The sequence below is a fragment of the Lemur catta genome, chromosome 12 (assembly GCF_020740605.2).
Source record: "Lemur catta isolate mLemCat1 chromosome 12, mLemCat1.pri, whole genome shotgun sequence".
NCBI classification, from domain to species: Eukaryota; Metazoa; Chordata; class Mammalia; order Primates; family Lemuridae; genus Lemur; species Lemur catta.
Genome location: NC_059139.1, coordinates 78646662 through 78671365, shown reverse-complemented (window position 1 = coordinate 78671365; position 24704 = coordinate 78646662). Strand labels below are relative to the sequence as shown.

The 24704-nt window shown below is 33.6% G+C and overlaps 1 protein-coding gene and 1 pseudogene across 2 annotated transcripts in view; one reads left to right on the top strand and one right to left on the bottom strand.

The window, feature by feature from the left end:
- The first annotated feature begins 7279 nt into the window (after positions 1-7279).
- LOC123648728 lies at positions 7280-7349 on the top strand (annotated as a pseudogene).
- Positions 7350-13095: 5746 nt separating this feature from the next.
- The window catches only part of YTHDC2 (YTH domain containing 2), a 68607-nt gene continuing 56998 nt past the window's right edge, over positions 13096-24704 (bottom strand). Inside the window, exons 26-30 of one of the 2 annotated variants that reach the window (XM_045566241.1) lie at positions 21322-21499; positions 15781-15984; positions 14798-14980; positions 13430-13517; positions 13096-13327 (exon numbers count right to left, since the gene is read on the bottom strand). In XM_045566241.1, the coding sequence (XP_045422197.1) occupies positions 13437-13517; positions 14798-14980; positions 15781-15984; positions 21322-21499 (646 nt within the window). In that variant the 3' untranslated portion in view covers positions 13096-13327; positions 13430-13436. The remainder of the gene's footprint in view (positions 13328-13429; positions 13518-14797; positions 14981-15780; positions 15985-21321; positions 21500-24704) is intronic. The other variant, XM_045566242.1, reaches the window with a different exon arrangement.

Sequence of the window (24704 nt, the reverse complement as noted above, 5' to 3'; positions counted from 1 at the left end):
GAAGGGCTTTCTGTGCAATCTCCTCCTTCACCGAAGTCCTCCTCAGCCTCACCAGGGACCCCACTCCCCAGGAGAAGGGCCGGATTTTAAGTCATGGTCATAACTGAAATGTATGTGTCTCAGAGTCACAGGAATCTAAAGTACCACCAGTACCACCCGCAGCCAGGGGTGCAAGTTTAAAGTGTGTTAGGGTTGACAGAGGAGGGCCCAGGCTCCAAGGGTTCTTTCCACTCAGGACATCCTTTTCATTTTACAAAGGGCTTTTTCCAGTCAATGCTCTCCCTTAAACTCCCAAATTCTTCATCTGTAAAACAATGAGAAACAGCTATGCTATTTGTAAGACTCCTTCCATCCCTAAAATGACTTTGAGAACGCTCCATTTAAACCACTGTGCTTTTTCATTTCATAGCCATAAAGCTCATGATTAGTGTTTGAAAATGCGTACAATATCGCCGTCTAGTGGACAAAAGGTAGTAATACAAGCAACGATACAGACAAATGAGTGAACTTTCAAAAGGATAAAGTAATTACGTAGAACTTACCAGACAGTATCTCTCAACTTTTTGTAGACTCCCCTTAGAGAATCTAATGAAAGTATGGACCCTCCCACCTCCAAAAATGCAAAAGGCATATATACCAAATTTCTGCATACAATTTTAGAGAATATATAACCCTTCGCAGCCCTCCACAATCATATTCATGGGCCACAGTTTAAGAGTCTCAACTGTATACATTATTTCAATCATTATTTAAAAAAGGATCCTATAATAATTAGGAATCAATAGATGTTGTAGCACATCTATTGTCTTTTTAAAAAATCTAACCGTAATCTAAATGCCCTTCCCATTTTGGGAGTTACTTCATTGTATGAAGGTTGGTGGGAGGCAGGATCCCACCTACCATGGCAGAAGCCAGATGCTCCTTGGCAGGAAGTGCATTTGCTCCAGTCAGACTTCGATTCTTAAGAAGGCAGCGCAAAGACATAGGGAAGCCTGAAACATTACTAAAGAAAGAAGTGAGAATTCAGCACCGGCTGTGTCCAGTGGCAGCAAAGCCAAGGGTGAGGTCCTGGCCTGATCTATCCTTGGCCAGAATTCCATCTACCGACCCTCCTGCCACTTTTGATACCTGCTTCTTCAATCCCATCAATTCTGTGAACTACTTTACATTCTTCCAATAAATTCCTTTACTGCTTAACTCAGAACCTATTACTTGCTATCAAGTTACATGGAACTTTTTGATTCATACACACATCAGATTCTTAAGGGTGCCCAGAAAGGCAATTCTCATTAAATGTAACATATTTTATCATTTATTTTATCTCACATTAAAGCAAAAGACTAAAAATAATTAAAATTTCTAGAAGCCACATCTTCTCTAAAGATGATCAAAGCATTGACAGCACATTACAGCAACATAGTCCAAGCTTTGCAGTGCCCCTCTCTCACCTCATGAACCTACACTTTGCTTTTATACAGTCCTCAAGGATATCATTTCTTGTTTTATTATTTTTCCCTACCTTACACAGCAGAATTTGTTTAATATAATTCCAAATCCTTTTTGGAACAAGAAAGTATTTCGTATATTTCCATACTCCCATGATGGCTTCTGATGATTAGCCAAGATGAATTAAGAGTCCACAAAACATGTTTTTAGAAAAAATAAATTCTAATTGTAAAATTGTTTTTTAAAAAAACATATTATTACGATATGAAAGAGAAAGAACCACCAATATTGAAAACAGCTTCTCTTTTTGAACCCATACAGACTAGGCCCTATTTTTCAAAAAATTGTTTCTTTGATTTAAAAAATCAATTAAAAAAAAAAAGGACCCAGAATAGCTAAGACCATTTCCATACCCAGATCATTCTGTTTAAGGAACTATACGTTCCACTTACAGCAAAGCATACTTTTAAAAATGAGTATAATTTTTCATATCCTTTCATCTATTAATACTGCTCACTCCTAGATATCGGTCCTAATGAAATCATTTAAAACTAAAAAAGTTGATAATATAATTCACATTAAGGAAACATAATTGAAATTATAAATTTTATGATAATACATGAAATGTATTGAATATTATATAACCATTACTATAAATGAATCAGAAGTCTGCAGTAACATGGAGGAAACAGTGCCATAATTTTAAGTGAAAAATAAATACAATAAAATATTGCCCTACACTATGAGAGACTGGGTAAAATTCATATATGAATATGGAGATAAAATAAAAACATGAAAAAATAATAGTGTTCATGAGTTAAAGAGGTAAAATTTAACAGTGAATTTTCCTATTGTTTTATTGCTTTTAGTAATTTCTTTAACAAATATTTATTAAATGCCTAATAGGCATTGTGTGAGAAACTCAACATATAAAATTGAAAGATTCCCCATCTCCAAGGAGTTTGTATAGTCTGAGGACAAGGCAGAAGGAGGAAGACATGAAAACAATTATAAACAATGTGATAATTACTATAATGAAGATATGCAAAAGCAGTGAGGAAAAACTAATATCTAGTAATAGAATATGTAGATGTATGTTTAACTTTTTAAGGAAGTACCAGACTAATTTCTAAAGTAGTTGTGTCATTTTACATTTTCATCAGCTGTGTATGAGAAATCCAATTCCTCCATATATCTTAGTAAACACTAGGTAAGATCAGCCTTTTTCATTTTAGCCATTCTATTAGTAATAGATGTATAGTGATACTTATTGTGGTTTTAGTTTGCATTTCCCTAATGACTAATTGTGTTGAACAACTATTCATGTACTTATTTGTCTTCTGTATATTTTCTCTGGTGAAATATCTCTTCAAATTGTTGAATTTTTTTTTTTTTTAAACAGGGTCTTGCTCTGTCACCCAGGATAGAATGTAGTGGCATTGACACAAGAAAGTGATTCCCAGTGCTGAGAGATGTTACCAAAAGCTTGGCCCCTGTTCTCAAGGCCACATCAGAAGAATGAGAACAAGTGGTTTGAGGGGAAGGAAAGAGAGGTTTATTACTTTGCTGGCAAAGGAGGAGGATGGATGACATAGAAAACAAGGAAGTCAATTAGCACGATGATTGATGCAGAGACAAGCACATGACCAAGCGAGCCAATGAGATCCAATGAGGAAACTAGCGAGAAAACATTGCTTTTTCTATGGCCCACAATACAGTTTATCATGATAAATGTTCTGTGTGTACTTGGAAAGTATGTGTATTCTACTGCTGCTGTTCTATAAATGTTGGTATGTTCTATAAATGTTAATTAGGTCTGGTTGGCTGATAGTGTTCTTCAAGCCTACTATATCTTTGCTGATTTTATTATGCCTACTTTTCTAACAATTGTTCAGAGAGGGGTATTGACATCTGACTATAAATGTAAACTTGGCTGCTTTTCCTTGCAGTTTTATCAATTTTATGCAAGGTATTCCTGAAGCTTTATTAGATCCATAAGCATTTATATTATGTTTTATATATTTATAATATCCATTGATGCTTTTAGCATTTCTAAATTACTGTCTTTATCCATGGTTATATTCTTTGCTTTGCATTCTCCTTTGATATTAATATGGCCATTCTAGCTTTTTTAAAATTAATATTAGCATAGTATAAGTTCTTTTATTTTTTTTAACTTTTAACCTATTTGTGTCTTTATGTTTAAAGTACATTTCTCGTAGGCATCATGCAGACAGGTCTTGATTTTTTACTCCATCTGACAAGATCTCCCTTTTAATTGGAGTTTTTAGACCATTATATTTAATATGATTATTAATTTTGTTAGGTTTGAGTCTATCATCTACTTATTTTCTATTTGTTTTTATTTTTCTTTTTGTTTCTATTTGTTGTTTCCAGTTGTTCTTTGTACCATTTTTCCTCTTTTCTGCCTTCTTTTGGATTTTTAGAAATCTACGTAGTAAGAACAGGCACTATTTTCGGCCATTTGTAAGCACCAGTCACTGTTGTTCTCTTTAGCCCTTTCAGATGGCTCTTCTCCTGACCTCAGGTAGGTTCTGCGTGCATGCACTGATCAGCACTCTGCTGAACACTCCAGGGAGACCCTCTGCAGAGCTCTGGTGTTCTTTGTGCAGTTCTCTCATCTCTGGCCTTCTGTTCTAAGAGCTCTAGCTGCTTTGGTTTCCCCACTCTCAACTTTGTCTTCTCAGTTTAGGAACGATCTCAAGTTCTGCTTCTATTACCCCTCCCTGTGCTATGGCCTAGAAACTCTCTCAAGGCAGTAAGCTTGGGCAACCTTGGGACTCATCTTATTTATCTCCCATCTCTCCCTAACTACTGTCCTTTGTTGTCTGATGTTCAGTGTCTTGAAAACTGTTATTTCATGTATTTTGTCTTTTTTTATGTTGTTTCTGGCAAGAGAGTAAATATGGCTCATGTTATTTCATCTTAGTTGGAAGTACATGTCCTCATTACCCAGTTTTAATTCTAAAGCACCAATAATCAAGACAATATTTGTGAAGGAACTGACACATAGATCAATGGAACAGAATAGAAAGTCCAAAACAAAAGGCAAACAAACATGGCCAATTGACTTTTTAACAAAGTGCAAAGCAATTCAATAGAGAAAGGGCAGTCTTTTTAAAAATAGTGTTGGAACAATTGGACATACATATGCCTAAAAATGAACCTCAGTCTAAATCTCATAACTTACACAAAGATTAACTCAAAATGGATCATGAGTATACATATAAAACTATGCAACTTTTAGAAGGAAACAGAGGAGAAAACCTTCATGACTGGAGGTTAGGCAAAGTGTTCTTAGGCGTGACACCAAAATCACAATCTATAAAAGAAAAAAATGAGAAATTATAGTTCATCAAAATTTAAAACAACAAAAAATACTGTTGAGGGAATGAAAAGACAAGCTACAAAGAAAAAATATTCGCAAATCACAGATCTGACAAAGGACCTATATTCATAATATATAATGAACTCTCAAAACTCAACACTAAGCAAACAAACAACTTTTAAATGGTCAAAAGACTTGGACAGACATTTACCCAAAGAGGCTGTATGAGTGACAAATAAGTACATGGAAAGATGTTCAATATCAGTAACCATTAGAGAGATACCACTTAAACCCACAATTACATACTATTGCACATCTACTAGAATGGTGAAAATAAAAAATACTGACAATAGTAAGTGCTATTAAGGATGTGGAGCAACTGGAAACCTTAGACATTACTGGTAGGAATGTAAAATGCTATAGCCACTCTGGAAAATGACAGCTACCACTACTAAAAGGAAAAGAACTATTGATGTACACTATAACTTGGGTGAATCTGAAAGGCATTATGCTGAGTAAAAGAAGCCAGTGTCAAAAGGTTATATATACTATATGATTCTATTTATATGACATTCTCAAAAAGACTAGAGTGTCAGAGAAAGAGCAGTGGTTGGCAGGGGTTAAGGGTGGGGAGGATGCTGTAACCACAAAGATACAGCACCAGAGAGTTTTTTAGGATGATGGAACTGCACCCTGCTCGAGAAGGTTACATAAATCTGTACATGCATTAAAATTCATATAACTATATCCCTTAAAAAAGTTGATTGTACTGTATGTTAATTTTAGAAGTTAAATGTTAAAAAAAACTTTACAGTAAACCTAACACTAAATGGTGGCTGATTGTTTGAAGAGACATTCTGAGAAGAGCATTCCAGGCAAAGTGAAGAGCTATAGCAAGTCTCTGAGGCTGAAATGTGCCTGGTATATTCAAGAAATAGTGAGGAGGTCAATGTGGCTAAAGTGGAATAGAGTAGAGGACAGAAGGTCAGATATATAATGGGGGACCAGATCACGTAAGGCTTTTAGGCATTATAAGAACTTTGGCTTTTGAATGAAATAGGGACCCACTGCAGGGCTTTGAGCAGAAAATACCAGCCAGTTTAATCTTTTAAAAGGATCAGTCTGACTTCTCTGCTGAAAATAGATGCACTGTGGGGTGGGGAGGACCTGAGATAGAAGAGGGAAGACATCTCAGGAAGCTATTTCAGTAACCCAGGCAGTTCAGAGTGGTTGTGACAGATGTGGTGAGAAATGGCTAGAACCTAGATATAATTTTGAAGGTAGACCCAAGAGAATTTTCTAATGGATTGAATTGAATAATGAATTAAATAAAGGAGTCAAGGATGCAAGTTTTCTGCCTGAGCAACCAAAAGAATTGAACCAATATCAACTGAAAATAGGACAGCTTTGGGTAAAAAAAGTTGTGGGGAAAGAACAGTAGTTTGATTTTGAGTATGCTGTTTGAGATTTTGACAGCCAAGTGGAGACTGCACATTTGGCTGGAAAGACCAATATACATCCAGTGGCCTTAGGCATATTGACTGCACTGTGTGGTCCTTTGCATGGAGAGGAACTGTGGAGAGTTCTGGACCATAGTCGGGATTTGTGCTCTAAGAAGTTCATTCAAACTGGATGGTGTGGTCACTTGTTAGTTACCTGTTCAGCTGTGATATTTTTGTTCTGGTTTTGATTCAGGAGTGAAGCTTATTCAATTTACTCATCAAGACTTTCTCTGTCTCAGGAAATAAGATTTCAAATGGTGAAGAATGACTATCTGAGGGAAAATTCTTAAATGAACCTGTCTTTTCTTGTAGGACTCATTCAAGATTATTCTTTTCTCATCGTGTATCTTTGCTGTACTCGTTAGTGAGGCTGAGTTGTTCAGTGGATACAAGGGCATGTTACCATAATGCAGCATCCTGACTGAGAACAGAAGGTGGATGGCTGTTGGAACTCTAAGCTACTCAGAAAATCAGAAGGAACAAATATAAATTGTGGGTAGGGGGTGGGAGATGTACAAACTCACAGAAGAATAGTTTTAAACAAAGTACCGGATAATCTGAAAAATGATGGCAACTGACACTCGCCTGTGAAAATATGGAGTCCTTGATTTAAGAAAGCAGAGTGGAAATATCAATGAGAATGGACACCAGCTCCAGCTGCAAATCTTTAATGTTCAACTATGAAATAAAAATATAGATGTTTTCAATCACAAGATGCCTCTTTCTGGCCCTTCCCATTCCCCCAAATGGAAATTATCATCAGTAGTACTATTTTGGATTCCAAGTTTATATGTAAACATATATTTCACAGCCTACTCCCATCCCAAACCTCAAACCCAAATAACCTCCAGTTAAGTTGTTAGCTAATAACGAGACCAACATGCAATAGGTTGATACTAGATCCAGGGAAGTAAATTTTTCACGATAGATCTTTAGACACCAGGATAAATAAACAAGGAAATATCTAGAAATGGAAGCCTCTCAGTGTTACAGCTCTTTTAGAATTTGTCTAGCAGTCTAGCAGGTTTTCTGGTCCTCACTGGAACACCCCCCACCCCACCTCCAAAAAAGAATTAGAAATGGAAGCTTCTAGTATCCCCTCATAAATTATATAGTATTTGGAAAAATCATGACAAAGATGCTATCATTCTTGAAAATGGGACTTGACTAATTTTCCTTTTTGTGCATTAATTGATGTTAAAAATAACAGAGAATAAGAATTAAATCTTAGATCCATAACTATGTGCAGTAAGCAGAGATAATTTAAATACATATATCATTCAAACAGCAAGTTGGCCTTGTCCTGAGGGTTGAGGGAGTGGGAAGTGGTACATGAGGGACCCTAAACTTTTTTGAAGCCTCTGCAATGTCTTCACTATCTAATCATAGAGTAATTGCTTTGCCACTAAGTATTCTTTCAGAATGGTAAGAAGTTAGGCAATAGTGGCTTGAAAAATTGCTTAGAACAGGAATTTTTGTACCATTTTGTGGGCTTCTTATTCTTACCATTAGATAGTCAAATGTTAAAACTTCCTGGTCAAAACAGATCTAGTTTAAAATAATCTACCTTACAAAAACACTCTTGATCAAATAATGTTTTTCTCTATTCATCCATTCACTTACATAACCTCTATGAGAAGACATTTATATTTCCTAAATATCAGTATTTTCTCTTAAGTGTATAGCGGATTCTTGTGTCTCAAAGCTAATTAAAACATGAAGAATCTGTTTCATATGCTAACCAAAGGATTCTACACAGGTAACTCACAAAAACTTTTGCAGTATACTAAACTGGAAGCCTGTTTCCAATACTGACCGACCATGATACACTCGAATAAATGGCATTTGCTCTTTTTTGTTACTATGGACATAGACTCAAAAACCTGTTCCCGTCACACATGCACACAACACATGTACAGATATGCATGAATACACTTGCATTATTCTAGGCTTGATCTTTCATTTTGATAATAAAATTAGTCATTTTTTTCAATTGGCTAAATGAGAACTTTCTGAATTTAGTTAAGTGTGTCAAATACATTGATAATCTTATAAACCATTCTTTACTTTCAAATCGATATCAGAAGACTTAAAAATATTTATCAAACATTAATTCACTGAATTTCAGTGAGCAGATAAAAGTGTTATCTTGACTTGATTTTATATAGATAAGTGTATGTATAGGAAAATATATAGAGGGAGGAAAAATAAAGAAAAATTTCTGCAAGAGCTTGTCTCCATTAGCATATTATGCTCAAACGACTTGAATTTTATACAGAAAGACTGTGAAATGAGAATATTAGCATATAAATTATTTCCTACTTTCATTTTAATTTAGAATATGCATTTTTTCCCAAAGAAATTGTCAGCTGCCTAAAGTACACAGATGGAGAATCCAGGAAGAGTTAAACTGAGCACCCTCAGTCCTTTCTCCCAAAATAAACAACCCACTAAGTCATTCTTCCTGCCTTTCTTAGAAACTGAAGCAACAGGTATGATCTTTGAACACTCATTAAATACACAGATACTTAGACTAAGCCAGGCTTCTGATTAGGCAGATTTAGCACAGATTCATCATCAGATGACATTCCAGCCTAACATCCAAAATAATTGAATCTGCAAACATGTCTTCTCAGACAGAACATCTTCACAAATTGAGTGGTGCAGCATGACAGACAGGATCAACTCCATTAATCAGTTTGCTCCCTGTCCTTGAGATTGGTTACTCTGGTTTTCTTCTACTTTATGAACAATTCTTCCTGCCTCTCTTTCTCTTGTCTCTCCTGAGGAGAAATACATTCCCTCCCCCTACAGAATTCCTGCTTGAGCCATAAAGTGACAACACCTACCTGTGCAGAAGTAATGAGAAGAGTACTTCTGCCTTTGTTCCTTCCCTCCAGAAGTGACACTCTCGTTGATTTCCGAAGTGATCGAGTATGCTCAGCTTTCTTCCTGGATTTTCTTCTCAGGGTGACCTGGCCTCAAGATGCACAAAAGAACTTCCTTGACAACTGGATATGTGGCCTGTCCCCGTAGGTAAGGTCTGTGACAGTAGAATTAAGTTTAATGGAGGAGGAATAGTTTGCATATATTAGAAAGTCTGTGTTGCCATGAATCTGAGTGATGTTGATCTTCACTTCATCAGCAATGAAGCTAATACTTTTTATCTTTTCCTACTTTATTTCTCAATTGGCTTTGAGCTTAGTAGAGAAAAAGATGTGAACATTCCCCCTGCCCCCCAAATCATGTTTTTAAATATCATCTCTGTGATGATGAGTATCATATATACACCACCTTGAGCATCTTCATAGTCATATCCTTATTGCAATGGGACTTGCAGTCTTCTCTGTATTATATACAACATAATATACTTTCCTGCATATTATGAGGGTATTCAAGATAGTCTCAGGAAATACTGTTTTCCACTGTAATAGAAGCTCCATCAAGGGAGAATTTGTTTACTGCTGTTATTCTAGTGCCTGCAACAGTACGTGGGGTATAACAGGAATTGAGTATTTACTTACTGAATAAAAAAATAAATGTACATCAGGGATCTACTACATTGCCCACTGTGTGTTAGGCACTATTAAGCAGATAATATTAAGCACTTATATTTGTGTAGTGTTAATAGCTTTCTAAGCACTCTCATTTGATCCTTCTAATAATCCTGTAAAATAGATAGGGAAGATACTATTTTTCACTTTTAAAATACAGAAATTAGAGGTCAGAAAGATTAAATGACTCATGTCTACTGTTGGAGGTTGGCTTCACATGCAGGTATTGTAACTCTAAATCTAGAGTTCTTTCTTGATATAACATGGTACCTCTTGCAACAAGGTCAATGCTATGTTAAATATCTCTACTTTCAGTATTCAAATCACCTCTGTTGTTTTATTGCACAAGATACATAATGTGACTATGTTGTGTTCATGCATGTGAACTTTTAAACCTATATCTTCTTTGATTTTATCAATCTGTTTCAGTATGACCCATGGCCCCTATGTATCAACATTACTTGACATACCTGCTAAACAAGATTCTTGAGCCCTATTACAAAACTACTGACCTAATGATCAGACCCGTGTATGATCAGGAAATATTTCTAATAGGCACCCCATCTGCATACTGAATTTTGAGACCCACAGATTGAACGATCATTTCTTAGCTTTTCTTACAAACACTATCTTTGTAAAACTCTTACACAAAAGTTTGCCAGGTAGCTATTATAAACTATATATTCCCAAATATACCTTGTCCTTTTCCAGTTCTTCACTATGGTTTTAATTTTCTGTCCCAATCCTTTTACAAATTCTATCTATTCTAATAGTCATGCTCAAATGTAACTCCATCGTGAAAACTTCAATAACAGTCCTCCTCTTAAATGTCTTAGCACTTGGTCTTTATCGATGTAATCATACAATACTATACCAAATAAAATTGCTGTCTGTATGAATATAAGCTCCTCCTGGACAGAAAGAACAGTACCTGATATATTTTAGTATGTCACTGTAAATAATAATAAATAAATATTTATTATAAATAAAGGATGATAAACTGCTCCCAGCAAATTAGTGAAAACAAATATTATATTTCTCTGGGAGATGAAAGAACTGATGGAAACCAAATGTCTAAGGTACTACTACTTCAAGGAAACACCTGGGCAGTATTTGGCAAACAGCAGATACTCCATGTTTTCTGAATGGATGGCTCCATTAGCTGAATGAAACTATGAACTAGCTGACAGAAAAGAACTACATTCTTCAGAAAAGTAGAGTTAGTTACCATAATATCGTACTATAACTTTCTCCTGGGTGTTCAGACAAGAACTTTATGTATAAAGTTGGAAAAATATGAACATTTAATTACATTTCTTCATAACACATAGAAATGTTTCAATATAGTTTGCTTCCTATTTGTACATTATTTTATTAACATTTAATAAATATTATAATAGACATGTCTCAAATTTTTGCCAACTCCCTACTAAGGAAATTTGGCGAGGAGAAGTACTGATACAAAACCATCTCCTTCTCTATCAATTTGGTATTTTTCAAGGTATTTGAAATTCATTAATATCTCAGAAGATATTATTATTACCTTAGTCCTATTATAAAGCATCAGAAGATCTGAATAATTTAATATAATTTCATTTAATAAGTATATTTAAAGTTCATCTCTTCCAAAAACAGTATTTTAATTACATTCAAATTATATTCATTTTAAATATCGACAAACCCATCATTTACATACAGGGCTAGATATTACAAAACAGATGGAAATTAAAATAAGTTTTATTTTTTAAAAGTCTTTCCAAATTTAGAACACTGTGAACTACTACATACATACTTAAAAAATGTATACATTATCAGGAAAACACAAGTTGCTCCAATAGGAAAAGAACTATAATACATATACAATGGAACATAATTCACATAGGCTCAATTTACAGGTACATCTCAAAGTACAAAAAAAATTAGTAACTACAAATACAGGAAAAAGTCACACCTGACACTCTAGACTAATGCACCAATATACTGTATAATGTTTTCCCAGAGAAAGTGGAAGGTTTCTCAAGATTTTATGCTGACCCATGATTTTTCACTTCTTTGTTCTCAAACATAGAACCAGAGGACTTAGAGCGGTTTTTTTTGTGTGTTTAATGTAGACTCATGTTTGAGTTTTCTTAAATAACAATAACTGAAATGCATCATGAGAAATGCTATCAAACCTGTTCTATTTAGAACTCGGTAACTAAGACATTTCTTGCATTTTTCCCTGTACTTCTAATTTCCCTTCAAAAAGTCTCTAAGGAAACTTCATAGACAGTAGTGGTAAAGAGATCAAACCAAATATTTCTGAGATGGCAAAGAAATATGAGACTTGGCACTAGCACAAGTTTACAAAAAAACTATCCCCCATTTATTAAACCATATATTCAAAAAAAGGAAAATCATATCTTAAAATATAAGTCAGAGAAAACAGACCACCTAGAAATGAAGAAGGCATTTAGAATTGTGGTGCTTGTGGGCTTTAGTTTGGAAGACATGCAGCAACCAAACTACCAATAACTACTGAGCATTTTTGTAAACTTACATAAACTTGTTTAAATTTTAACCTGTCTAAATCAAGTTTCTGTAGCTAACACAAAGAGGTCATAATTACTGTGCAGAAACAATAGATGTGTGAAGGTTGTTACATGGAAGGAAGAGGTCTGGTATACATCAGGTTAAGAGGCAGAAGTAGGAATAAAACTAAGCATTTAATCTGATCTGATCAAAGGCAGGGAGAAATTCTTTGCCTTTCTTCAGATTTTATACCATATATCATAATCACAGAAAAAGAACATCCCTCCTTTTTTCTTAATGTATCTCAGGTTAAAAATGGTAGAATGAATATCCCTTAATAAGCATACACTATGTTTAAAAGGGACATTTTTAGAATTTAGTTGGTTGTGTTTGTTTTTTAATGGTAAATCTTAAGCGTTAACTCTTGTAAAATGGTGCTCAGAGGTTACTCGGGCCTTTCTTAAACAATTTATTTTACATTAAAAAGTCATCAATAAAAGTTGTAATTCAGTGGGGTTTGTTTCATTTTGTTTGTTTTGTTTAGACACAGGGTCTGGCTATGTTGCCCAGGCTGGACTCAAATTCCTGGGGTCAGGCAATCCTCCCACCTCAGCTTCCAGAGTAGCTAGGGCTATAGGTGCACACTACCACACCCGGGGTGGCTATTCAGTGTTTTAAAGAAATGAAATGTTTAACTTCAAATTAAGTTTGTTTAAAATAACTGCTATTGTGTCAAATAATGAAACTACTACTATTTCATTCATTACAAACATTACATAATCATTCCCTATGATCACTATGCAAATTTAAATGATCCCTTTTTCTTGTATATGAAGATGGTGGCTCTGAAGCAACACTCTAAACCAGAAAGGCCCAATCATAACACACAACCCATCTCTGTTTTTGGAAGTCAGTGCATTCAGTGGTTATAAACAGGCATGATGTTTTTTTTGCCTCTAAGAGTTCTGTAGGATTAAAAAAGAAGAAGAAAAGGTAAGATAAATAATCTGAATGTTATACTAATCATCACAAATACTGCCAGTATTCAAAGTAAAGTATGGTATAACCTGAGTGTCAATCAGTTGTGGCTTTTTCTCCCAGCGGAAGGCGTTCCCATAACTGGAGCAACTGTTCACCAACCTGAGGTTCTAGTTCCTAAATAAATCAAGTCAAAATAAACATAAAAAGAACTGGATTGAAATTTTTTTAATCACCAAAATCTATACTGATGAAAATGTAAGAAAATCACTTTAAATTTCATTTTCCTACCAGAACATGCAAAATCATATGGTATGCATTTTTCTAATCTTTTACTTTAAGGTTTATGGAGTTGACTTCCAGACTTAAGACTGCAGTTATCCTTGTTTATATAGTGGTAAATAAAAAAATAATAAAAGGAAAAAAAGACTGCAGTTAATATGCAAATATGTCAATTTTTGTGACAAAATGGCGACAGACATCCATGGAGTCCTTCTAGAACTTTTTCTATCTGGAAATAATGGATTTTGTTTCTAACAGAGATTTCACAAAAGCATTCAGCTGGAACTTCCAAAGGTTTACTGTGAAACCTAGCATGTTAGATGTTTTAAGGTTTTTTTCCAAGAAACTATCTTAGGTGACTACACATTCTTATCTCAGAAATTATTAAACTTAATTTCAAAATTATTATAGAATAAAAATAAAAATATTCTTATACAATTGAAAAGAATACCAACAGTCCTCCTGAGGCATGGATACCTCTGATAAACACTTAAAAAGCACCCGAACACTTTTCATATGGTGACCTAAAGTGAGTCACACTGGTTCAAATAAATTACTAGCTGCACAAAATTTAGCTTAGGCAAAACTAATTTGAGTCTATTTTCTCCTACATAAAACTAGACTAATAACTCATTTTATTAATAATAAATAAATACCTTGTAATGTAGTTAGCACAGTATTTGGCCAATATATATTAATTCCCATCACCTTAACTAGCTTAAAATGCATGTAAGCAATATCATGAAGGCAAAGCAAAACATAATAGAAATAAATCAAGCCATTACAATATATAAAGGTTATTTACCTTACATAATAAAGCCATAGAGAACTTAAATACTATTGTCATCTTGAGACTTTAGTCAAATTACCTCAGAATTGCACTCAGTCTTGATCATATGTTTAGTTAGTAAGACAACAGGAGCCTCTATGAAGTAACTTACAAAATATTTTATATATGCAATGACAGAGAGAAGCCAAATTTACAAAATGTTAAAAATGCAATGAGCTATCAGACACCTTTGCAAGTAGGTTTTTAGCAGCTTTTTACATATCTGAACCACTGTTTCCCATGTGCATATAAAATATAAAAATTTGTATTCCTACTTTTTCTCCTCAAAGCATTGAATAACGGCAAAAGAAAAGTAAAAGAAAAATTTTTAAATGTCATTGTATACCTGTCCATCTCTGCTTATCTGGACTTTCTTGTTGTCATTCCATGGATTGAGTAAATGGTGTGCAAATTGAAAGGGAAGACTTTCTTTTCGTATCCACTCCACCTTAAATACTCCTCCTAGTCCAGCTGAGCCCCAGTCCTGGCTCTTTTCCCTTCCTATCTCAGAAGACATCCTAGAAAATCCCTGTGAATAAAATAGGAGGAAGGAATAGAGGTGAGGATGTATTAAAATGTCTAAATTCAATTTATCTGATAAGGCTGAGTTTTTTAACCTTTAAGGTAAAGATGTAATATAAAAATAACAGATACCTAACAAAAAAAAATAAGCTACCTATTACATTTTTATAAAAGGATTTATTAGCAAATCTTAGAGAAAAGACCAATTTTAGCCTCCTAATATAATTTCAAATATTAACAGATGATTTCTAAATAATGTATCAACAGTTCGAAGTCTACATTTATTTCAAGATAAATGAATAAAATCTAACCCTTAAGCTTTTATTTCCAAAAATTATAATAAATATCAAATAGTAAATTCATTATTTTATAAATTCAGATATACATTAAGTCAAGATGAGTTAAGAAACATAGTTCATCTCTTGATTGTCAATACTAACTTCCTTGGCCTATTTAAATAAATATTTTAACGAAAAGTCAAGCTTCTTATTACTTTTAATCCACTTCAGAATTCGTAAATCTAAAGTTCTCTTCAGAAGGCAAAACTGCTGTGTTCAGAAGAAAAGATTCTGGCAAGACAAGGCATAAACAAAGGTATCCTAGTTCTATCATCCCCTTGAAAAGATGCAATTTATTGCTCATTCTCAATCAAACAAAAAGCATTTCCCACATTCTAATGTAATAAAAAGTAAAAAGCCAGGTTTTTTGTTTGTTTGTTTGTTTGTTTGTTTGTTTGTTTGTTTGTTTTAAATCTCGGTCTAACTTAAAGCCAGAACAACCCCATTTTACTGTTTCAGGATGGCTCACCTGGAAATGTCCAGATCCTTGAACAGAAAATACCAAGTAAACCATACTGCTTTCCCAAAAGGCTCGATTTAGCTTCCGCTCATTACTAGGGGTTGTAGACCAGATGCCCTTCTGCTGAGAAATTTCAAGGTTTCTCAAATTGCTACTCTTCATTATGAAGTATCGAATAGGCATGTTTGGTCTTGGTGAAGGAGATTTTGAGCCCTATAAAAGAATTCATAAGTTCTTGAAAGGTAATTTGACCTTTCAAAACTAATATGCTCTGTTTATATAACATCTTCATAAACACATAAACCAAATATTCAATAAATGCAAATAGGTTTATCATGCCTGAAAATCTATGCAAGCCTCAATCAAAATAAACTTACAGAGCCAAAAAGAAGTACTCATTTTCAGAGCATTCAAAACCTCTTATCAAGAAAGGGGCTAGGCATGGTGGCTCACGCCTGTAATCCTAGCACTCTGGGAGGCCGAGGCAGGTGAATTGCTCGAGGTCAGGAGTTCGAGACCAGCCTCAGCAAGAGCGAGACCCCGTCTCTACTAAAAAATAGAAAGAAATTATCTGGCCAACTAAAATATATATACAGAAAAAAAAAAATTAGCCGGGCATGGTGGCGCACGCCTGTAGTCCCAGCTACTGGGGAGGCTGAGGCAGTAGGATGGCTTAAGCCCAGGAGTTTGAGGTTGCTGTGAGCTAGGCTGACGCCACGGCACTCACTCTAGCCCGGGCAACACAGCGAGACTCTGTCTCAAAAAAAGAAAAGAAAAGAAACAAGAAAGGATCCTGGAATACCAACTTTGATTTATACTTCAAATATACTTTCAGAAAGCATTTTAATAAATCTTCAAAATCTAAAAACAAAACAAAAATCACTTTAACTTACTGCCTGGAAGCAGTTTTCAGGTGACAAAGAAAAACACAGAATCCAGTAATCTCACTGAATTGTGAAAACAGAGATTGGAGTTTAGAGACTAAGGCGGCTAGAATTTGCATGGCAATCAATGTACTAGATCAGAAGGGAGTTGCACAGAAAGCACCAGAGAAACTGCAGAGTGGTCCCCTACCGGGTTTTGACTAAGTACTGTCCTGAATACAAGTGAGAAAACAAATAATAATCTGAGGCTAGGTAAAGATCCAAAGGAAAGCAGTCGATCAAACTCAGAGCTCACCCATGGCTGGGAATATTTCATATTATCCTCAGACAGAACAGAAAGACCTTGTAATACATAGAGCACTGGCCGACAGAAGGGTCAAACCATAGTACTGGAACTAAATTAATACCAGAATAAAGACTGCTCTGGACCCACCCTAACACTGCTTAAATGCAAACCTCAAAAGGATTAATTAAACTGATCATCAGAACTTGAGCATCAGAACAAAATCTAACACTATTTAATGGAATACAATAAAAACCTGGCAGCCAAACAAAATTACAAGAGATGCAAAGAAACAGGAGAATATGACCTATAACTAGGAAAAGAAGTAATCCACAGAAAATGATTCCGATATGACAGAGATGATATAATTAGTAGACAAGAATATTAAAGCATCTATTATAAATACATTCACTATGTTCAAAAAGGTAGAGGAAAACACGAACATAATGAGGGGACAAATGAAAGATATTTTTAAAAGACCCAAAGGGAACTTCAGAGATGAAAATATAATATTTGAAAATACATTAGAAGGCATGAACAGCAGATTAGACACTAAAAATAAAAACACCCATGAACATAAAGACATAACAATAGAAATTATCCAAAACGAAGCAAAGACAGAAAAACAACTGAAAAAAATGAAAAGAGCATCAGTGACCTGTGGAACGACGTCCAGTGGTCTTATATCTGTGGATCCTGAGTCCCAGAAAGGAGGATCTTCAGGCAGAAGTAAATGATAGAAGATGGACAGTCATATGAACACAAAACAATAAAGAGCACAGGACTGGTAAATATGTGAATAAATATAAAAGACATCTTTCTGACTTTTAAATCTTGGTAAAAGATAACTGACTATGTAATGTAAAAATAATACATTGTAGCATTTATATAGAAATAAAATGTATGAAAACAAAGAACTGAAGTGTAAAAGAATACTGTTGCACAGTTCTGAAAACTACACCTGAAGTGGCATAATATTGATTCAAGATATACTAGCATAAGTTAAAAATGGCTTTACCAGTGAATTCTATAAAAGATTTACAGAAGAAAAAATACCAAGTCTATACATCTCTTCTAAAATATTGAAGTGAAAGGAACACTTCCCAACTGATTTTAAGAGGCTAGCATTACCCTGATACCAAAATCATACAAAGATAACACAAGAAAAGAGAACTACAGAACAATCTCTCATGAACAAAGATCCCTCATTTAACAGTATTTTTGATTTAACAAAATCAAATCCAGCAATATGTAAAAAGGATAACATCGTGACCAATTGATGTGTAAACATTTTTAAAAATCAATCAGTGAAATCCACCATATTAACAGACAAAAAAATGCCTTCCTCCTAGGATCAAGGAAAAGATGTCTGCTCTCAGCACTTATATTCAACATTTTATTCGAGACTTAGGCTAGAGAGATAAGGTAAAAAATAAATAAACAGCAATGAGAATGAAAAGGAAAAAAGAAAAACTACTTTAATAGATGGCATAATTATCTCTGTAGAAAATCCTAAGAAATCTACATAAAAAGCTAATAGAATTAATAAGTAAAGTAAGGTCATGGATACAGGGCATATGTACAAAAATCAAACTTATTTCTATATACTAGGAATGGACACCTGGAAATAGAAATTTTAAAAACCAACAGTATCAATATTAAATACTTAGGGATTAATTTAACAAAAAAATGTGTAGTGCCTGTACTGGGAGATTCATACAAAACATTGTTGAAGGAAATTAAAAAATATCTAAATAAATGGACAGATACACCATGCTTATGGATTGGCAGACTAAAAATTGTTAATTGTCGATTTTCTTCAAATTAATCTATGGACTCAATGCAATCCCATTTAAAATACCAAAATTTTTTCTGTAGAACTTGAAAAGCTGACTCTAAAGTTTATGTGAAAGCACAAAGGACCTAGAATAGCCAAAAAAATTTTGAAAAAGATGAACAAAGTTGGAGGAAAAACATTAACTGATTTTAAGACTTACTATAAGCTACTAAAATCAAGTCAGTGTGTCACTGGTAAAAAAAAAAAAAATACAGATCAATTAAACTGAGTCCAATAATTAGACTACATATTTACGGTCAAGTGATTTTTGACAGAGGTCCTAAAGTAATTCAATGGGAAAAAAAATGTTTTTCAACAAATGGTACTGGAACAATTGTACAGGCAAAAGCCAAAAAATGATACATCCACTATTAACAAAAATTAACTTGAAATACATCATATACCTTATATCTAAATGTAAAAGCTCCAACTATAAAACTTTTAAAAGAAAACAAAGCGAAAATCTTTGTCATCTTGGGTTTGACAAAAATTTCTTAGGACACAAAAAATACGAATCATAATAGAAAAAAATTGATAAAATGGAACAAAATTTAAAAAATTTGCTCCTCAAAAGACACTGTTAAGAAAATGAAAAACAAGCCATAGGTTGGTTGTTACAAAAAATTTGCAAAACATATATAATTAAGTCTTGTACCCAGACTATATAGAAAACTCTTACAATTCAATAGAAAAAGACAACCAATGAACAACAAAAAAAAAATGAACAAAAATTTGAACAGACATTTCATCAAAGACCACACACAGATGGCAAATAAGCACATGAAGAGATGCTCAACATCACTGGTCACTAGCGAAATACAAATTAAAACTACAATAGGCTATCAGTATATATCCATTAGAATGCTAAAATTACCAATAAAGCCAAATATTGTCAAGAATATGTAGCAAATGGAATTCTTTTTTTTTTGAGACAGAGTCTCATTCTGTTGCCTGGGCTAGAGTGCCGTGGCATCAGCCTAGCTCACGGCAACCTCAAACTTCTGGGCTCAAGCAATCCTCCTGCCTCAGCCTCCCAAGTAACTGGAACTACAGGCATGCACCAGCATGCCTGGCTAATTTTTTTTTTCTGTATATATTTTTAGTTGTCCATATAATTTCTTTCTATTTTTAGTAGAGACGGGGTCTCGCTCTTGCTCAGGCTGGTCTCGAACTCCTGAGCTCAAACAATCCACCCACCTCGGCCGCCCAGAGTGCTAGGATTACAGGCATGAGCCACCACGCCCAGCCTTGGAATTCTTATAGATTGTTGAAGGAAAGGCAAAATAGTGCAGCAAAAAGCTGGGTGGTTTCTACAAAGTTAAACTTATGATTATCATACAACCCAACAAGCCTACTCCTAGGTGTTTGCCCAAGACTAGAAAACATATTTACACACAAAAACTTGTACTCAAATGTTACAGCAGCTTTATTCATAATAGCTAAAAAATGGAAACAACCCCAATGTCCATCAGCTGGTGAATGGATGAGCAAATTGTCATTTATTTATATAATGAAATACTACCCAGAAATAAAAATAAACTAGTAATACACTCAATAATATGGGTGAATTTGGGTGAATTTTAAAAATATTATATTAAGTGAAATAAGCCAGATATAAAAAGCTTACATACATATGATTCTATTTAACAGAAACTCTAGAAAAGGCAACTCTAAGGAACAGAGAGCAGGTCAGTGGTTACCAGGGGCTGGGGTAATGAAAATGTTTTGTACATGACTGTGGTACAGTTACATAACTGTATACATTTGTCAAAATTCACTAAATTATACAGTTTAAATTGGCAGATTTTTATTGTGTATAAATTATACCTTAACTAAAGTGTTTAAAATATAAACCCCAACCCCCCAAAACCTAAGAATGCAAATCTATAAAAACCTTCCTTTTCTTCTTATTTAACAAGAGGACTTCAGCAGACATATTCGCCAAAGCACAACAGGTAGCTAAATAACCTCTAATCAAATACTTACTCAGCTATTAACAATGCAGGAAATGTGAAAGTCATCACATTCTGAACATTTGAAGTCATTCATATTACAAATTTTTTAAAAGACAAATAGTTTTCAATTCTATATCAACATTTGCTACCTCTGTACCCCCATCTTGTCTTAAGGTTTTTAAATATAAACTTTGAACTGCAGAAATCAATTAATAATTGAAAGTAACCATTGTTTTCAATTATGAAATTATAAACCAATATTAATTTAAATTAAGATAATCTTTTCATTATTTGTTTGAACAAAAAAGGTTCTAAAGAAAAAGAAAGGAAATAATGAATTGCCTTGATACATGCCATTAGTGAATGATGTTAGTTTTAAAACACCCCAAGACATTAATAACTAGAAATATTTGGCACGCAAGAAAAACTTAAAACTTTACTCAAAGTGTCTAAAGTTTGCCAGCTTCAACTTATATCTAGAACAGAGGCCACAATTAGAAAAGTAGAATTGTTTTATAATTTTCTTTAACTATATAACATTAGATGTGCTACAGATTTGTTCTTTACTACATCTACTCTAAGATACTCTACCTTTCCTGAGGATGGAGGAGAAGGACTAGCACAAGGACTTGGGTAACTACTGCTGTCTGTAGATTTCACAGAAGATTGATCTGATCGGTCATCAGTGCTTCGTTTAGGATGTAAAATTCCTCTATCTTTGTACTTTTGAGGTGGGTGTAATGCTGGAGATGGAGATTTCATCAATACTCTTGAGCAAACAAAAAAAAGAAGCAGCAAAGATCAGTTATATATAAGTTTACAAAACAAAGAAGATGCCATTTCAATCCAAAGTCCCAATAACATTATGATTTATGGTATAGTATTTTAAAATACTAGAGTCAGCAGATATAGATTTCTACAACAGTACTAAATTTACAACTAACCAGATATGTGATCCTGAGTAAGTCTGTTAACTTATCTAAGCTTTAATTTCCTTATCTGTTAAATAAAAGTACTAGATTAGATAAACTCTAAGACTCTTCTAAATTTCTATGAATAAACGCTACAAGCTTGGCAGTTGGGAATATTATCATTTTTTAAGAGTGTGGGTCTTTGTGGGACAACCAGACATTATGCAATATAAAGTTCACAACACCAACATTGAATCTAATCAGTCCCTAAGAGCAAACAACCAGTTTACATGAAATACATAGTGTATAGGAATAAATGGTGCCAGGAAAAAACAAAGAGACAAATCCAGAATGTGAGACATCTTACAGTGTCACTGACCTAGTTTCTTCAAATAAGTCAATAGAAGAACTATTCTAGAACTAGAATAGCTCACAAGAGACTCGAGAAACATGACATTCTAATATAATACATGAGTCTTGTATGCTTATTCAAACAAATAATTTGAGACAACTGAGAAAATAATTTTACTGGGATTGGTCACCACTTTGGTTATGTACGAAAAATCCTCCTATTTTTAACAGATGTATATTTAAATAAATATGGAAGGGTAAAATGACATGAAGTGTGGGATTTACTTTGAAATATATAAGCAAAAAAAAAAAAAAAAAGGAAGAAAGCAACCAAGAAAGAAAAAAGAAAATTTTGATGGATAAACCAAGTAGGTGAAAATCTTGATAACTGTCAAATCTGGGCTATGGAGTTCATTATTGTATACAATTTATTTTTGTTGTAAGTATCATAACAATACTTAAAGAAATTTAAAACAAAAAAAGTATAGGTCTTCAATAATTCATAAGTTTCCAGAGAGTCTTACTATGTTCAAGACAATAAAGTAGCTTAGCCCTACGATTTGCTTCTTTATCAATAAATATCTTAGATCCAAAATTCTTTGACAAATAAAATAAAATAAAATATCTACAGCCTAAACATGTTAACAACAAAATATATAATAAATACACACCTAAATCATTAACAAAAAATTGGTAAGATGCATAAAAAAACTTTTCAGGGGTATTTCATCCATTGAACTGAGGTCCAATGAATTACCTAGATACAACTGCTAAAATTCCATGGTACCTAATTAACCTGAAATTTGGGTGACAAATTAATGAGACTAAAACCTTATTAAAATAAAAATGATGTTGTCAATAGAACTAAATATTAGTTTCATGGTTTTCAAATTCATCTTTTGCTGTGATATCTACTCTAGCTTTTCTCTCTCTCATATTAGGCTTCCACCTAAATTTTCATTTAAGGGAAACAAAGAGTCCTGACATAAAGTGGCAAAGTTATCTCACTTTCCTTATAGAAAATATGTTTGTCCTCTGCCATCAAATTATTATTTAAAGACATAAAAATAAGCATTGGTTTAATTTTAGGATGTGATATAGGCAATTTCTATTATTTAATAATTTCTACAGTCAAGTAAATAGAGCTTTTCCTAAAAGAAATTACGTTATCTATAGGTTGCCATCCCAGAGTGAAAACTCTAACTATAAATACCTTTTTTCCAAGAAATAATCCCACAAAGACCATAATTTCTCCCTTTAAAAATCAATCTTCCTAAGAGTCCCTACTCTATTCCTCACATTCCTTCATTCCTTACATGAACTCCAGACCTTATCTATGAATAACACCAAAAGTCTCAAAGTGAACGAAATTCTATGTTCTGCTGTTCAACAGGTAAGAGAATGAAGATTGCCAGGCTATAATTTGTAAGGAAATGAAAAAGATTGATCCTGGTGTTACATTTAAAAAATGAATTTATAAAATCATTAGTTTCTAAAGTGTAACCAATATCATACTTTATAGTTCTTATTCTTCAATATTTCCCAATTTTTATCAAATGAGTATGTATTACTTCTAGAAAGGAAAAATGAAGCTTTATTTCCAAATATGTCTTTACATGCATATAAATGCATGCGTACACACACACATATATACATATGCATTTATACACACATCCATATGGTGGTATTAAGGATCTAAAAGGTCTTTTACAGGCCAGTCTAAGTATCACACTACCACATAACAATTTCTGTGGAAATGTATTCCCATATTCTAAATTAATGCTCAAAAAAATTTAGAACAATATTTTCAAAAAGTAGGGAGTATCTAAGTAGAAAATGTACTTTTTGGTCTTCTCATTTCTCTCAGCAAGGTCTAGACCAGAAAAGAAAGGTTGAGGCACATACATTACAGGATTTTCTTGGAAAGTGATTGAATTAGTTTGAAAAATGTAAAACCTAAAGAACTTGGAAACCAGTATGTTTTATTCCTCTTTAACTGAAGTTTTAAGTGATATCCAAGCCTTTATGCTTCATTCAAATATGCAAAATCAAATCAAAAGAACCCTACCTGATCCCTGAAAAACAATAAGCATCATATAATATCTTTTATGTTTCCACTGTTTCTATTTTCATTTTTTTAACTCATATCCTTACCACAGAGACTTTCTACCAATATCACCAAAAGCAGCTTCACAGGCCAGAAAGTTGTCTTTGCTATCAATTCTAACATGGTTTAAAAAAATTTTTTAACTGATATAAAGTAACTTAAATTTGATTCTAACAAACCTTTTGTAACCAGAAATTTTCTGAATCATACCAATGATTTATTATAATCACTATATTACTAAAACGCATTTTTTACATAAATAATTCAATATGAGTTCTCTTAATAACAATCAACAAACAAACATCACCACATCTAATTGCAAAAGAATGATATAAGAATTTGGCTAAACTGTAATAGAAATGCTGTCAGATGACAGTTTACATTTTTATTATATGCCCCCCCAATAAAATATAAACTCTCTGAAGGGTGAGATCTTAACTGTTTTGTACACTGCTATATCCCTCACTCGAGAACAACAGGCATTCAATGTCTGAATGAAGTACTCTTCTGTAGGAATGCTAGTCAGAAGTGTTGATATCAGATAAGGCTTATGGGAAGTTGTTCTTTCAAATGGTCATAGTACTTCTCACTACAGGGTATCTAGG